At 52.8% G+C, this 17,440-nt stretch overlaps 1 protein-coding gene across 1 annotated transcript; it reads left to right on the top strand.

Moving 5' to 3' along the window:
• Window positions 1-9,726: 9,726 nt before the first annotated feature.
• Window positions 9,727-15,214, top strand: MLN (motilin). Its single transcript, XM_004673979.1, has 4 exons — window positions 9,727-9,843; window positions 11,663-11,779; window positions 14,344-14,452; window positions 15,207-15,214. The coding sequence occupies exons 1-4, from the start codon at window positions 9,727-9,729 to the stop codon at window positions 15,212-15,214; spliced, it is 351 nt and encodes a 116-aa protein (XP_004674036.1).
• The last annotated feature ends 2,226 nt before the right edge of the window (window positions 15,215-17,440 follow it).

The raw sequence follows: 17,440 nt of genomic DNA, 5'->3' as shown, positions 1-17,440 counted from the left end.
GGCTGCCCGTGTTTCTCTCTCAACCAGAGTGTGTGTCCTGCAAGGCCGGCTGTGCTTTTGTGACCACTGCCAGTGCCCAGCACAGAACAATAACTGGCTAGGTGGCCATGAACTTCTCGTTGATTTCCTTGCATGAATCTTTTAGCAGAGATCTACCTTTGCCTCCACTACCTCCCCCACAGAGCCATCCCTAAATGAGAACAATAAAACTCCTGACCCCAAGAACCTGTGTCTTAAACACAGAGCCAACCTGGCCATTCCCCCCCCCCCTTTTGTTTCCAGTGTCAAAACAGCTCACGCACGTCCTTTCATGGACAAGCTCTGAATTTGCTTTCACTCCTCAGACTCGCAGAGAATGTCTAATCTACTGAGATGCCGTTAACCCTTTTCGCATCAAATGCAGCCCTCCTGCAGGTAATCTTCCTGTCACAAGATGACTGCCTTGATGTGACTTGGAAGTGAGTGGGGATACTCAGTTCCCTTTTATTTTCCACCCTCCTTAGTAAAATCCTAAACCGGGAGGATTCGAGTTTGATTGGAGCTGTTCTTGCAATTTATGCCTCCTATCCCTTGGGAGCTTACACGTGTCTCTTTTAAATAACTTCCCCCTTTTTCTCTCCTTCTTACAAAGAACAACTGCAAATCTTCTCTGAGGATAGCTTTTCTTTGGGGTGGAATTCAGTCCTGACAGTCAAACACTGCGGAGACGGACCCTGAGTGAATAATGATTAAATGAGTTATCTCCGTGACCGGGTCTTGCCTGAGACCTGGGGACGTTATCAGAATCCTGCAGTGTTGTTGGCTGCAGTTTCCCAATCATTGGGTTGCTCTTTTAAGGAAAAATGTTATTCTAAGAGGTGGCAAAAGAAAAAAAAAAAAATGAGGGCCACAGCCAAAGGGAGAGAAGGGTGAGGCCTGATCTTCAGAGCTGTCTGGAAAGCGCTCTTTCCCTTCTGGTGCAGGGAAGAGTTGCCAATGTGGCGCCCTGAGCCAGCAGTGTAAACAGAAGACTGTGCCCCTGGCTTGCCCTGCTCCCCTAACTCCAATTTTAGGACCTGCCCATTTGGTGTGAGAGACCACAGGGAGTTGGGGCTCATGCTCACGGTGGCATGGACAGTTTCTGCTGAGACAGAGGCCCAGTGACAGGGCTGCAGCTCTGGTCGGTCATAAGCGCCCGCCCTAAGCAGAAAGCCATGCCCAGTTCGGGGGTTAGCCCATTCCCCTCCACTGCCCCCATACGTGCCCAGACCACCTCCCACCGGGCCACCCAGCTCCAGGCCTGGACCGCAGAGGGAGCGGAATCCTCGCGCTCCCCACAACCGGGCTGGGTGGGAGGGAGGCTGGTGTGACTGCCACAGCTGTCAGCGGGGAAGGCTGCTTGCGGCCCACTGCTCCCATTAGCAGCTGCTGGCAGCCCCCCAAGTCCAAAAACCGTCAGCCCAGCAGATGTTGGGAAGTCAACGATGGAGGTTCGTTGATGCAATGGAAGCGAAAAAGTTTGGACAGCTAGCTCCTTTACCTGAATCTACCCTGGATTAGGCTGACATTTGAAATGATTTTGGCTGCCATCCACACCACGTAAAACCTCTACCAAGACTTTTCTCCTTCTTAAACATGAAAGCACAAACTTTTCTCTACCACAGGCTTCCTTAATCATTTATGAAAATGTGTCAGCTGTCCCGGGGCCTCTTTGTTCTAGGGCTTCTTGCCCTCGGATCAAGGAGCCAGGAGCTGCCGGCCCTGAAGAAGCTGAAAAGAAAGGAGAGGCCTTGGCTTAGGAGAGGGCCACCTTTCTTCAGAGTTAATTTGTCACTTCCAAACCCATCTGCTGCTGCTTCACATGCATCCATCATTTCTATGAAAACATAAACACATATACTTAAAATTCAATTTTAAAAAGCCTGATATGACCAGCTCAATGCACAGAAGAAAGAAAAAAACAATTTTGTGCTCAGTCAGTCCAACTCCAGAGACCCAGGTCTTAGCACCATATCCTGTCCCTGGGAGAAAAGGCATGTGACCTCCTCTCGAAGTTTTATAGCAGCAGCTTTTGTGATTAAACCCCCCATAAATAGAAAGGGAACCCAGAAGCAAGGCGGTGACCGGGACATTCTAGGAGTATATTAGCCACCCGGGGATGTATTGACCAGGAAGTCGGCGGGAATGCTATTGTAAACTCAGCCAAGTCCCCGAGTTGTGCGCACACTATCAATAGTCCATGAGACCGAACCAAAAAGGAAAGTGTTTTATCGGATTGTTTCCGGACCGGTTTGTCCGTGTGCATTGAGTGGGCTCGACAGGAAATTGGAGATGCAGGAATGTTAATTTGAGTAGCAGATGTAACATACAAACAAGGAGCCCGACAAATTGGGAATCCATCCTGGACCGACTCTCTCCACGTCTGCGTCTTTTCCTCTCCACCGGCACCATTTCTATACCCCGGGAGTCCCTGATGCCCTGAGGCTGCGGTTGCGGCGTTTTTCAACGAATCGTTTATGATTTCCGAAAAAAAAGACCCTGAGCCATAGAAGGAAAAGAATAAAAGTACCCCACAGGGTCGCCCAAACCTGTGTGCCCTGGGCCAGGGCACAGCTGCTGCCTGAAATACATCTCTCAGTGCCTCGCTTGCCCTAGTTTTAAATGCCGTCACCAGCAACTAGTATTTTTGCTCCTGAGCCCAGTCGTACACCTCTACCTGGGAGGCACATCAAGGACTTTGCAGGCCAAGTGGCAGCTGCCCCTCCCCGGTCCCCGCACTTACGAAGCTGGGTCCGTGCCTCTCCCTGGCCTTTGCTGAACAGGCTCAGGGCCCTCTAATTCTCACCATGCTCTGGGCAAGTCGACCTTTTGAAACTTTTCACGTGTCATTTTGATGCCCTCGGCTTTGACGCTCCCAGCAATCCTTGGGCTCCTTCAGCTTGCCTGAGCTCGGCCTTCCCCTTGCCGGCATCCTCTGCCTCTTTGGGGCAGCCTTTGTCTGAGCGGCCACGCTCCCCCTCCCCTGGTGGGCCTTTCCTTCCCGGCTGCCCCCTCCCTGCTGTCCACACCCCCTCGCCTGTGTCCTCTAGGTCTCGATGACTATGTCCAGCAGCTCACCTGGCCATTTCCCGCTGTGGTCCTCCCGGGGTCTTCTAGCCTGGCGCTTGGCTACATCTCCCAACTTAGCATCGTCGGCAAATTTAATTAACATGCCTTCGCCTCCCTGTTCCGGCCCATTAATGGAGATGTTGTAGCAGTACCCGGCAAACAATATTTTCAAGGTCATGAGGAGAGGAGCGCCAAACTGCTCATACCTCTGCCCGACGTGGCGGGAAGAGGCAATCAAGCGCCCACATGTGGCTTGAGTCATTTCCCCTGAGTTTTGCGAACTTCCTCCGCCAGGCACGGGTTAGGTTTTATGCCTTCCCTCGGCCTCAGTCACCGCACCTGTGTGGCAATTCGCACCTGGAGAATGAAGATCAGATTGTGCCTTTTTATTTTTGTCCAGTTCCTAGCAGGAGAAATAGCCACTAATTGAGCATTTACAGGGGGAGATGGTGTACATGGAAAAGACAAAGTGGTCATTATCAGGCTTGTTATCCACCCATCTCTCCATTTCTGAAGCACTAACCGTGACCGGTGGAGAACACTCACCCAGGGCCCAGCACCTGACAGAGGGGAGACAGAATGTGAGAAGAAGATTGTCAGTCAGGAGGCCCACGAAGGAGAAGCCCCTCCGTCCTTGCAGCTTGCGCTGTCCGCGCTGTGACCCCATAGCAGGCCTGTGCCCCCCATTTGTCTTCATGCCCTCTGCACTCTGAGGAGCAGCCCACTGAGAGCCTGGATTTGCCTTCCTTCACCCCAAACTGCAGATATCATACTGTAATACTGAAAATTGCTTGGATCAGAAGTACTGAACCACGGGAGAGATCGGGATAATGCTATTCATGCCCAGAAAATTGATCCAGGGTTATTTACTGCTTCCAGCACTGCCCTTCTCCCCTCTCTCTCGCTCTGCAGCCGTGTCTCAGCCCAGAGGCTCCTGATCATTTCTCAGACAGTGTCTTGAAGCTTCCTCTGGACCACAGCCCAGGTTGGCCCAGCAGAGGCAGGGCGCCGCCGGCCTCGGAGCCCTGCTGAGCAAGGGCGGCAGGGAGCACCTTCCAATTTCTCCTTGTCTTGGGGGCTGGGCTGCCGCCCACATCTGCCGCCCTCCCCGGGGCCAGATGTGGCCTCTCCCAACCTAAGAACACACACAAACAACCTGTGCTTGTTGCCCCACTGGCTCAGGTCAGACTGTGTCGCGCCCCAGACACCTAGCTGGGCCACAGACAAGGAAGAGAGCAGCAGCTTGGGAGACGGAGACCGCACGTGCTCGCTCATCAAATGTCAAGAGACAGCAAAGCACGGCGGACTCTGAAGCCAGACTCCTGGGCCCTGCTCTTTCAATAGCTGTGTGACCTTGGGTCAGTTGTCTGACCGTGGTGTTTCCACCTGGTACATGGGATAATGTGAGATTTTTGAAAGCGAATATCCGTGTGAGGTCTGGCTGTCCTTTGTCACACTTTCCACTCTCCAGACTCTGCTGTGGTCAGGGGTCAGTAAGTATTGTCTATCAGGTCCAGGTAATAAATAATCTCTGTGGGTCACAGTGCCTCTGCAAGTCTGTCTGCTCTGCTGCCATGGTCCCAAGGTATCCATGACAATTCATAGATGAAAAGATGGCCATGTTCCTATGAAAATGTTATTTATAGATACGGGAATCTGAATTGTGGGTCACTAAGTACTCATTTCTTCTGATTTTTTATTATTAAAATAATTATGAAATTATTATAATTATTAAAAATGTAAAAAGCTACTCTTAGCTCACGGATAATGTAAAAAAATAAATAAATAAAATAAGTGGCATGCTAGATTTGGTCCCGGATAATGTAAAAAAATAAATAAATAAAATAAGTGGCATGCTAGATTTGGTCCCGGATAATGTAAAAAAATAAATAAATAAAATAAGTGGCATGCTAGATTTGGTCCCTCCTTGGCTCACTTCGGTCTAGGTACTGGAGGTGAAGATGCTGGTACCTGCTGCCGTCGAAGATCCCAAGTACAGGAAGGGTCTCCCTGGGGTGTCCCCAAGCCTCCCTAAGCAAGGACGACAGCAAGCTCTTTTCTGACTCTCATGCTGCTTTGCCTCCACCAAGGTCTGTATTTCATCTTAAAATACCCTTTTGAAATAGGGGCCAGAGACTCCAATCAGGTCAAGGTTAAGACATGGAAAATATTTGTGTGTGTGTGTGTGTGTGTTTTAAGGGCAAGGCCTGGCCCTCCCTGGTGGCACAGCAGGTTAAAGCACAGCACTAAGAAGCTAAAGCCACTTCCGCATGAATTCGATTCCCGCCTGCCCCGGAGGTGACCACATGGCGTGGCAGACCTCTCCTGACCTGCCCACTGCTCCCCTCAGCAGTGTACTTGTTCATTCGGCCTGTTCTGCTCCCCGCTCTGTCTCTGGTGAATCCTCTCACCACCCCTGCACCCCAGTTTTGCATACATGAATAAATAAATCTTTAAAAAAAGGGGGGGGAGGGCAAAGCCAGAGCGGACCAACAGGCTGACAGAACAGAGGGTGGCAACCTCTCTGAGAGGGCCAGTAGCCAGGGAAATGACTTCTGCCCAACCTGATCTCAAGACCTCACACCAGCCTGCCCCAACTTTCTCTTCATGGGACTTCGGTCTCATCACTCCCTTCTCCGATCTCTTAGTGATCTTCCAGCCCAATGCTGCCATCACATTACACTTGTCAAAGTACCACGAGGGCCGCCAATTTGCTCTCCCATTAAATTGAAGTATTTTTTAAAGATTTATTTATTTATGCATACAGAACTGGGGTGCAGGCCAGAGGTGCAGGGGCGGTGAGAGGATTCGCCAGGGACAGAGTGGGGAGCAGAGCAGAAAGATCTACTAAAGTACACTGCTGAGGGGAGCAGTGGGTGAGAGGTCTGCTGCACCATGTGGGTCAGCTCCCTGGCTGGGGTTTGAACTCATGCTGCAGTGGCTGCAGATAGCTTCATAGCGCTGCGCTTCAGCCCACTGTGCCACCAGGGAGGGCCAAATGGAAGTATTTTCTAAGGGCCCCCACACTTGGGCCCCAGACCCATCCTCTCTCAACCCACACAGGCCTTTCCAGGGGGACGCTGTCCTGTGCCATCCTCTGCACCTGTGTGCCCTCATCCCGGAGGCCCTCTCCTGCTCCTGCTCATGTCTGCCACCCATCAGAGCCGGGAGGAAGAGTTCTCACAGTGGTGTCACAGAGGAACTACTGAACTGCTCCTCCGACATTCTCATGAGGCCGTGGAAGTTCAATGAGAACGTATGTGTCCAGCAGCCCTGGAGTGAGGCCTGCAGGACTCCGTGTTCAAGAAACTGCATCCGCCACCAGGTCCTGACCCCAGACTACACTCTCCTCTTTCTAAGTTGACTCACACAATTGCCAGGAAGGATGTCCTGGGTAGGTGTCCCCCTACAGGCAACAAACCCATAAGCCAGCAGCAAACACCTTGCCCATCTCCGTGGCTTCACAAGCCTCTGAGGCGCTACAGTCCCGAGTCTAGGCTGTCATTTCCTTTTTGTTAATTGACTGAAGGACTATCACACACTCCAGAGTCCCTTCTTTTTGTGAGGGGCTGCAGGGGGAAGACTGAAGAAGACAAGTGATCTCTCTAATACAGCGCTCTGACAGGCCGACAGAGAATCCAATCACTAAAGAGTTGGCCTGGAGACTCTCAACAATATCACATACTTAAGTAACAAAAAAGAAAAGCTTTTCATTCAAAGGATCCTCGGAGCAGCAACAGAATTCTGAGAGGGCAGGAGAGTGCCCTCGGGGTGGGGCCTGGCCTCCCTGAAGCCCTGTGACTGGAGAAAGAGGCGTTCCAGAAAAGCCCAGATGCCCACTGCATGGCATGTCCTGCCCATGGTTTCCACGAGCTCCAAGAATCCCAGATCCCCACCCAGAGCCCCCCAGAGCTGGGGCCAAAGGTTAATGGGCTCCCAGGAAGGAGGAGAGGTATATAAGGGCCCGTCAGACCAGCTGACACTGAAGGACAAGCAGAGACTCCACCGGCCACTCAGTCACCCACCGGTGAGTAGCCTTATTATGGTCAGGGAGGGCTGTCAGCCTGAGCTCCAGGTGCGGAGTGCCCTTGGGTGAGCTGGTGCTCCTGTGTCCCTCGCGCCTTGAAATACCTAGCTGGGCTCTGACCCACAGACCTAAGCTGATTTCCTGGGTTAAAGTCTCACACAGTGAGCAAAAGCAGGGCTGAGGTAGGGAGGCTGGAGGGCAGTGGGGGTGGGTGCAAATCTTGGCAAAAGAGAGGCTTTTGGGAGTGGGTGGTACCCCCCACTGCAGGCCAGGAACTCAAGCCAGGGCTTGGTGAGGACACAGGACGCCACCTGGCCTGGAGGCTTTGCTCGCGAAAGCCAAGCTGCTCTCTCGGGAGACCGCACAGTTAGGCTGGGCTAGCTGGGCTGCCAGGCAGCGGGGAGGAGACAGGTGCCCCTCACCCAGAGCTGGGCACTTGAAGGCTGGAGCCCCATCCCCGATGATGGCACCGGGAAGTCAGTGCCTCATCATAAATGAGAAGCTCTCTCCCACTCCGAGCTCCCTGGAACACAAATGAATGTAGGTGACATGCCAGCTGCCAGTTGGATCAAGAAAATGAGCAGCAATTGGATTTTGCCTTTTTTTATTTAAAGTTTTTATTGATTCTTATGGAGTGAATTAAATGTGAACACCAGAATGAAAAGGGATCTATAGCATCTCTGTGAAGGAAATGGGACACTGGAAATGTGACACATCCATCTGCACTGGGAAGGAAAGCCAGGGCCCAGAGACGCTGGGGAAAGGGCGTGAACAGAGGGGAGGGAAGGAGAGTCCAGCTTCCCCACTCCCACCCCCATGCCACCCTGGAGCTCTACACAGGACCTCGCCCTCCAAGAAGGGTCTTCAGTGGGCGAAGACGGACCCACTGAAAGGTGGGCGCTTCCCACCCTTGTGGGAATTTGTATGCAGGTGGAAAAGAAGGCTTGGGTTGTCTGAGCCTTTATGTTCTCGCTCATGGAGTTGGAGCCAGATAGAGAAAGCAGGGTGGTGGCTGCAGGAAAGCGAGGAGTCAGAGGGAGTGTCCTGCTTAGTTGAGGCGGCTTCAGACTGTGAAACAGGTCCTGGAGGACAGTCAGAATGCAAGCCCATTACCATCTTGGGAGAGTCTCTCCAGAGGGAGTCAAGGTCAGACCTGCAGAGGTCAACCCGGGCAGGACCCTCTCTTGCCAATAGAATCCAGGCAGCTGGAGCATTGTGGAAGCCCTGAGTTGACGCCTGGAAGCTCTTCACCTGGAACCCCTTAATCAGCCACACCCCAGCATCACAGAGGTTGCGGGCTGGTCACTACACTCAGCAGCTCACCCAGCACAGGAACGTTGGTGCCCAAGATACATTCAGTAGGCCTGGCCCCTGGGAGGCCCTTCTGCGCCTTCTGTGGAGCAACATGGAGTGGGGTGTTGGGAAAAGCGCCAGGCTTCACAAGGCCAGGCTCCCAGATCCCAGCAACCAGTGCCTGTGCATGAGTCCACACACCTCCAGCCAGCCACCCCACCCCGGACAGCACCTGCTCCTGGGAGCACACGAGATGTGGTGGGTTTGTTCCAGAAATAGTGCTGTGTTGCAAACCCAACGAGGGGTGTGCTGACCGCTACGTTCGCCTGTCGCCCTAATGTAGGAGACTCAGAGATGCGAGAAAGAAACTGAAGCAGGAGCCCTGGGTCTGAAGTCCGAAGTCTGTCTATTAGGACCGCCCATGGGAATATATAGGGTCTGTAGGTGCAGGGAAAAACAGGAAATGTGCTCAAGAAATGTGCCCGACGCAAAGGGTGGGGTGCATGTTTGTACGGGGCCTGGGGCTTCTTGTAGCTTCTGCTTGAAGCAAAGTAGTGGGCTGCAGCTGTTTGCAGGACAGAGTGCACTGTGCTCTGCTGGCCTGTTTGTGGGCCTTACTGGAGAGGGTGCTCACCCATGCACAACATCGGCCAGGGCGGACAGGTGCACTTGAGGTCCTGCAGAGTTAGCCACAGTGCTGGAACCCAGAGAGAGGAACCCCCTCGGTTCTTAGATGCTGCTCCACATGAAGTTGTTCATCTGGTTCTAGCTCCACAAGAGCAGGGGTCCTCCACCCTCTCTGCTCTACACCCAGGGTCTTGACCTTGTATTCTGAGGTCGCATCAACAGCATCAGGGCTGCGTCCATCCCACTCACCATCCTAATTAGCTCAAGAAGCAGAGAAGTCTTCCTGGATCTTGGCGTGTAACTATAGATAATATAGCAGCTATTTTTTTCTGTGAGACACAAGGTCTCCACCACCTCATGAGCACAGCCGACCCCAAAAGATGGCATCAAAAATAAAGCAAAGGGCTGACAAATAGAACGGCTCTTCCCAAACGTACAGGAGGGGTGTGGGAGCCTCTGCCCAGCACCAGGTTCAGCTCCCACACTTCTGGAGCAGAAGGGCCTCCGAGCTCCTCTGGTGAAGCCCCACACCAGGACCAAGTCCAGAGAGGCTAAGCAGCTTGCTCAAGATGACACAGCATCAGGCAGGCGCAGACCAGAGCTGAGCAACCGGTCTGGTGGATCTGTTGACAGGACAACAGCCCACCATTGTGCTTGGTGACAGGAGCTGCTTGTCACTGCCCAGGTCCAAGATGGTGTCCCGCAAGGCCGTGGCTGCCCTGCTGCTGGTGCACGCGGCCGCCATGCTGGCCTCACAGACAGAGGCCTTCTTTCCCATCTTCACTTACAGCGAACTCCAGAAGATGCAGGTAAGAGATCCTCCCCCTCCTCCGCCATACTGCCAAGGTGACTCAGCCCTGCTCAGCACCATGTGGCATGGGTCTCTCAAAGTCACAAGGGCCCTTTCAGTCAGTCTGTACTTAATCCTGGACGCTAATGACACCAGCAAGAGCATGAAGACCCTGGACCCAGGATACCCACCCCCCAACTCCAGCCATCTCCCTGGCCACCTTGACTCTTCGAGGGTCACTCAAAGGTGTCCGTGGCTCCCACGAGCAACAGCTTTTCTCACCCCTGCCCAAACTTGAGAGGAAATTTTCAATTAACAAGTCAATAAATATTTGCTGAGCATCCCTGCGTGTAAGTCCAGACACACAAGGAGATCTCAGATCCGCCCATCTTCAAGGCGCCCGGGGGCCAAGACACAAACATATGAAAAATTAACTAACAATAGAAGACAAAGAGAGATGTCACAAGGCGGGACATGATTAATAGCCCAGTAAGTGATGCTGATGGGAAGTACTCAAGTTCAGGGGAGGGAGAAATCACTGTGGGCTGGAGCGTGCTCGGAAGCCTGGAGGGGAAAGTAAAACCTGAGTTTGGGGTCTTGAGGGAGAAGAAGGGAAGAACCGGAGAGAGAGCAAACGTCCAGAAAGGCAAAGAAGGGGGCTTCCCATGTGGTGGCCAACTCTGCCTTCTCCTCAGAGAAGAAAGTCAGGCAGGTTTATGAACTCAGGCAGCAGGGCCTAAGGAAAGTGGGGTGCTGGGCCGGCCTCCTGTGCCTCTCGCTTGAGAGGCCAAGGGGTTCTGAGTGTCTGGCCAACATTTGTTTCTGTTTGACCAACCCGAGGAGATGAAGAAACAGGACTTTGATGCCCCACCTGTCTGAGACTGAGGCTCCAGGAGGGACAAATGCCTGAATCAGGGGTCGCGGTAGTTGTGGCTGCTGCCTTGTTTCTACACTATCCAGGGCATGCTTCCAGCCCACCCCCTCCCCACAGAGAACAGCGTCCTTGCAAAGGCAAGGTTGGACCACCGCCCTTTCTTCAGGGACAGGCATGGAAGGAGGTGCAGAGGGCCCCCAAATACACCTTCCAGCTCCCACTCCAAAAAGACAACCCACTGTTCTAGAAGAGCCAGGTGTTGGAGCAGGTCCACAGGTAACCCCAGGAGTGTCACACAGGAACTGAAGACACAGGGTGCGGCTGGCCTCAGCCCTCGGACAGCTGGCAAGCGGGATGCCAGGCAGGGCGTGGGGCTGGACAGGAACAGCCAGACCCAGTAGAACTTACAAACTAGCAAAATGGCAACGAGAGGACACTTAAAATTAATCTGCTCTGTGGTTTTTCTCCTCATAATTGCCAGGCACCAGGGTTTTTATGAAGAAGCTGCAAAGTCGTTCTTCCGTAATTCATCTACTTGTCTTGTTCTTATAAATCACCTCCCAGGGACTCCGAGTTTCTGGGCCACCCCATGGCGCCCTCTCAGGCTAGGCTGTCTTGCCACCTTTTTTATAGGCTCTTTGCTAAGAAAGATACATTTTCACACTTAATATGTATGAAGGGCAGCCATTCTTCTCAGCATTTTAGCTTAATTAACAGTAAGAATCTAGGTTGCTGCTTGAACTACAGAGGGGAGGGATTCCTAGCCAAGGTTACCTGTTGTGGGGCAGCTCAAGAGCTGCTCTTAAGCCATTGGGTTTCTGAAGTGCCTCAAGCAACAAGCACCTTGGGAGAAGAGGTGCGTGGGGTCTGTGAGAAGCCCAGGCTAGTTAGCACCATGGACAGGGACGAGGGGCCCTGGATGTTGTTGAGGGAGGGTGGACTCCAATTTCATGCTCTGCCCCAGGAAAAAGAACACAACAAAGGAGGAAAGAAATCCCTGAATTTACAGCAGCGGTCTGAGGAGGAGGGTCCCCTGTTCTCTGAGGAGTCCACAGAGGAAGAAGAAAACCAAGTTATCAAGGTGAGCAGATGGGAACAATGCAGAGAAACCTAGAAGGGAGATGGATCCCCTGGCCAGAGCAGAACCTTCTAGGATACAATAGTGAACCAGACATCCAGGTCACGAGCTCAACCCTCGTCAGGAGAGACAGACACCAACAATGAGACAATAGACATTTTGGGTATCCGATAAGGAGTACAATATAGAGTGATAGGGTGGGTTTGTGGGCACTTTGACATGGGAAAGGCCAAGGAAGCTCTCTTGGGGGAAAGTGACACTTGATTGACTGTCATGTGGCATTCTGAATCATGAGAAAGAGCCTCTAGGCAAACAGCCAGCGCAAGGACATGCCAGGACAAACATGGAGCGTAAAGGCTGTACCTCAGTGCCCAGTGGGTTTGCAGGCCTCAAAGCAAGACATACAGAAAGAAGGCAAGAGGTTGACAGGGCCCAGCAGGCCAGGCAAGCTGTCGGGGGAGGGTGGGGCGGGGTGCTTCAAGTCACTTTTCAAGCCAATTGTGGCAGCAGGCACAGAGGCTGAAGACCAGTCAGCAAGCAGCAGTCCTCAGGAAGGAGATGAGAGAGTGCCAGGTCCTCCCCTGGACTGGAACCCAGGAGACAGCTGCAGCACTTAGGCCCAGGGCCTCGGACCCTCAGCACCAAGTTTGGATGTGTGGTGCAGGGGCTGGAGGGAGCCTGAGTCTGTCCGGTAGAGCCCTTTACCTTCACAGTCTCGTTTATTCAGTGGATGGGTACTCACTGGGTCCCCACCTGCGCGAGGCACTTTCCAGGCCCTGGGGGAAGAGTAGCAAATGACAGGGGCAAACCCTCTGCCCTCAGAGAGCCCACACTCCAGTGGGGGACCAGAAATAGCCCACAAACAGGACAAATACATAAACTTTACTGTGTGACCGGTGTTATAAGGGAGATAAGATGGATAAGGACGTGGGATTGTTTACAATTTTCAATAGGGAGATCAGAGCAGACCATTAGTAAAGGGAATATATTAATGCCAAGACCTGAACAGGAGGGAGTGAACCATAAGCTGTCCGCAGGGGAAACCATTCCAGGCAGAAAAAAATAGCCTGTGCAAAGGTCCTGAGGCAGGAGTCAGCCTGGTGCACTCAGGACAGGGAAGAGACCAGAGTGACTAGAGCAGAGGGGGCCCAGGGAAAAGCTGGAGGTGAAGCCAGATCACGTGGCACAGGCAGCTAAGTACGAGTCTGGATTTCAAGAGAAGTTAGGGCTGGAGACATAGTGTAGGAGTCATCAATGAGGTGAGCTGTTCAAGCCAGGGTGGGGTAAGATCTCTGAGGGGATGGGGGTGGATGGAGGAAGAGACCCCAGGACTGAGTGTGGGGAGCTTCCCTGCAAAGGAAGCTGGGAGGGAAGGAGCCAGACATCTAGAGAGAGCGAGGGCCTTGCCAAGGTCACACAGTCAGGTCACTCTGTCAGGGCAGAGCTCCGCCAGGCCAGTGGTCTTTCTGCCCTGTTGGGTTGCTGCAACTTGGAGGGTCCATTTTGTGGCCCAGAGAGTGACCCTGAGACTATTGCAACACTGTGCTGGAGCTGGTTGGGGGGTTAAGGGGTGTCCTTTCCTTTCCCCACACTCTTTGGTTCCCGAGTCCTACAGTTGGCACACGGAATGTTTGCTCAGAACTGTCCTCTAAATGCACCTGAGGCAGAGTTTAAGGCACTGGCTCCAGTTTCCATGCTATACCCACGTCAGGAGGCTTGGAGTGAAATACCTCTGGGACCTCCCATCTCACTAGAACCATGATGCCCAGGCCTTTCTGGATCGTCAGGCCAGACTCCTGACTTCAAGGTGGACAGGCATGACCACAGCAAGAGACCGGCATTCACAGGCTGGAACCCAGGCTCCAGGACACAGGGAATCTCCAAATCTGTCTGTTGGCTTGTCCAGCAAAACCCCAAGTTGGGAGAAGCTGTGGGGGGCGATGGCAAGACTGTTCATTGCAGCTGACTCACCTGCCCAACCTCTACTGGTGCAGAGTCTCTGGAGCGCTTCTCCAGGTGTCACAAGTGTCCCCAGAGTGCTAGAGAAAGTGCAGCTACAGCCAGGTCCCCCAGGTGGAGTGTCTTCTCCCTGAGTTACTTACCTGTCTGGTCTTGAGCAAGTTACTCAACCTCTTTGTCCTCACCTGCAAAATGAGGACACTAATAATGACTACATTGTATGTAGGGTTATGCAAGACTTAACATATGCTTCAGAGTCATGCCGGCACCAGAAAGCTGCACATTGCTAGCTACTCTTATTCAGAAGGGGATGGGGTGTTCCCTCCCCATATAAAAAGCTGAAGGCTTCTTGCCAAGCCCACCCTGTTTGTTCATCCCTCACCCAGCAGATAGCAGTGACATCTAGGATCCTGCTTAGGATTGGGGAGGAGGGTGCCAGAATTCCCTGTGGGCCCTTGAAACCCCAGAGGATCCCAGGGGGTGGAGGCGGGAGGCATGGGGGGGCCAGTGCGGCCGGCGGGGTGGTCCCTCCTACCACCTGTAGGGCCCTGGGGCTAAGGACCCTCTCTGTGCCTCTCTCTTCTTGTTAACTCTGCCTTATTTCACAGCTGACTGCTCCTGTGGAAATTGGAATAAGGATGAACTCCAGGCAGCTGGAAAAGTACCGGGCCACGCTGGAAGGGCTGCTGAGCCAGGAGCTGCTGTCTACCCAGAAGGGTATGGGGAGGGGAGGGCTCCTGGGGCCACAGCTGGGGTCTGGCCTCGCCCCCTCTCATGTAAATATTCCAGGAGCAGGTCTGCGCCAGGTTTGGGGACTGTGCTTTGTTATTCTGCTTTGCACTTGAAACCATGAAACTGACTTCTCCGGCAAGTGCAGCTGTCTCCAAGGGGGGAAGCTAATCACAGAGGAGGGACGGGTTCTGACAGCTGCTGGTGGCCAGGGAGGCCAATTCTCCAGTCAAGGGCATCTGCAGGCCCTGCCTTGATGGCTCAGGCCCATTTCTCAAACACCTCTGGGCAGAGGGACACAACAAACAACCCACCCCAAGCCTGCAAGTCTCCAGAGAAGTTCACCACCTCCCCCAAACGCCACTGCAGCTGGGTGGACGCTCCGAAGCAAACCCCAGTGCAAACCCCCGTGCAGCGTAGCCACAAAAGCCTGTGTTTGCTCACCTGTTCTGCAGACAGAAATCCTGAGCCCCTTTAGGCCTTTTCTAGTTCAAGGTTACCTGGGCAAATCTAGGTCTCCTCTGACAAACAGCCACTCATTACTTCTCACTGTCCCCAGGAGGGGCGCAGGTAGTGGAGAGGAGGAGGCCGAGGAAGTAGAGGTTAAGGAACTTGCCCCAGGCTATAGAGAAAGCTAGAGGTGGCCAGAACTGCAAAGAAACCCACCCCTGCTGGGTGCCCCTCCTTTCTCAAGCCCACCAGCGGATACCACTGACCTGCAAACTTCGCTTTCTCCCTGCAGCCAAGTGATACCACTTCAGAGAAGAGGTGGACAAATCTGGGGGCCCCCTCCCCTCCAAGAAGAGTTTCCTGGAAACCTGCATGGCCTACCAGCTGGACCCAGAAGGAAAACACCCTCTCCCCAGCAAAAACCCTTCCCCAGCAAAGCCTTCTCCTTCCCAAAGCCCTTTGCCCCCAGCAAATAAAGCATGAGACATACAGAAATGACTCTTTTATTTAATATTTTAATTTTTATTTAATATTTTAATTTCCAAATGCCACATTCAGGCCATACCATCAAGGAGGGGAAATCTAAGTTCAGAGGGAATTGGTCATAAATGGTGCATACGTTAAACAAAGGTGTGCCTTTTCTAAGTTCTAATTTCAAATATGAACTTAGAGCTATGGAGTTGGACGAGCTGCATCAGTTCTTCTGCTACAGGAAACTGAGGCGCAGATAGCTGGCTGCTGTTTCTCGCCCACAACTGAGGCAGGGCAGACTGGAATTCAGGTCTCTGAATCCTGGTCCATTTTCTGTTTACTGATGAACTCAAGGTCTAATGGGCCAGAGAGTTTTAAGGCCTCTGCACTCAACCCCTTGCTGAGTTAACTTCCAGCTGGCCCTTTAACCTCAATGAGGCTTTGCAAAAGCAAAGAGGTGATATCCGCCTGGAGATCTGGGGACCCAGGCGCCAGCAAAGAGTAAATTACTATTATTATTGCCACCTTGTGACTAGATGCTCCCGCATCCGCAGCGAAATTACACAGCCAACCCGCTTATTTCTGCCTTCTCAACAAAACTAGATGGGAAATTTCATTCTAATTTAATTTTACATTAATGAATGTTCATTTATTTATAAACTGGGGCCATAGAGGACCCGCAGCTCCCTCCATCCATAGGTTACCAGCAATTAGACACAGTGCCCCAACCACTGCATGAGCTTAGTCCCAGAGAGTAACTACTGGAAAAAGAAGACCCCAGCCCCGGGCCGTCCCTGGTGGCGCAATGGGTTAGGACGCAGCACTGCAAGCTGGCTGCAGCCTCCTCAGTGTGAGTTCAATCCCCGGCCCCAGAGGTGACCCACATGGCATGCCAGACCTCTCCTGACCCACCGCCAGCTCCCCTCAGCAGTGTACTTTGTCCGTCTACCCATTCTGCTCCCCTGTCTCTGGTGAATCTTCTCACTGCCCCTGCACCTCTGGCTTGTACCCCAGTTCTGTATAAATAATCTTAAAGGAAAAAAAAAAGTATGATGTAGTACAACTTGTTAAAAAAAAAAAAGACCCTTGGTGGTGGGCATGGAAGATCCAAGCCTTCCATGGCGCCCCACACATGGCACAATCTCCAATGCATACTGAGCAGCCCGAGTGCACCTGGAGGCGTAGGGAAATTTGGCCAAGACACCAGATAATGAATGGAGAGAAAGGGCTGCAGCAGGGCACAGGAGGAGAGAGAGAAGAAAGACACAGGGATCTATAAAGCATGAGACTGGGAGGAACAGGATCCAAGACTCCTCCCGGCCCTTTGGAGTTCCACCATGCCAGGTCACTTCATTATCTGTAATACACTCCGAGAAGCAGAAAAACAAAATGCTCACTGCTTCTTTCCAAGTGGAAAGCAGATTTTGTCTTTTCCTCACTCTCAGCTCTGAGCTGCCTCTTTCTAAGACCACCTTCCCCAACACCGGCATTTCTGAGGCAGGAGGTCCCTAGCATCCTCTTGGGAAGTTTCCTTATGATCCACGAGGGGTTGAATAGCAGTACAGAAACAGGCAGGCAGGGAAAAGAGACCCCTGAGAGATTTTGTCCCAGGTGGTCGGCATTTTTTTCTTAAACATTTATTTATTTGTGCACACAGAACTGGGGTACAAGCCAGAGGTTGGTGGGTGCAAGGCTTCACCAGAGACAGAGTGGGGAGCAGAACAGGCTGACTGACGAAGTACACTGCTGAGGGGAGCAGTGGGTGGGTCAGGAGAGGTCTGCCGCACCATGTGGTCACCTCCGGGGCAGGCGGGGATCGAACTCATGCGGAAGCAGCTTTAGATTCTCAGTGCTGCTTTAACTCGCTGCGCCACCAGGGAGGGCCCAGAAATTTTTTTTTTTTTTTTTTTTTAATGGGCATTGGTTCAGCAAACAGCACCTGAGAAGCTCCCGCGCCTGGGTGCTGTCTGTCCTGAGGAAGAGCCCCATGCCAAGCTCACCGCTGCAGCGGGGCTGTCGGCGCCCCTCACCGGTGGGCTGCGGCGTGTGCCGGCC

The sequence above is a fragment of the Condylura cristata genome, unplaced genomic scaffold (assembly GCF_000260355.1).
Source record: "Condylura cristata isolate star-nosed mole 26May11 unplaced genomic scaffold, ConCri1.0 scaffold00001, whole genome shotgun sequence".
Classification (NCBI taxonomy): domain Eukaryota; kingdom Metazoa; phylum Chordata; class Mammalia; order Eulipotyphla; family Talpidae; genus Condylura; species Condylura cristata.
Note: the sequence above shows the minus strand (reverse complement) of the source record. Positions and strands in the feature narration are given on the sequence as shown.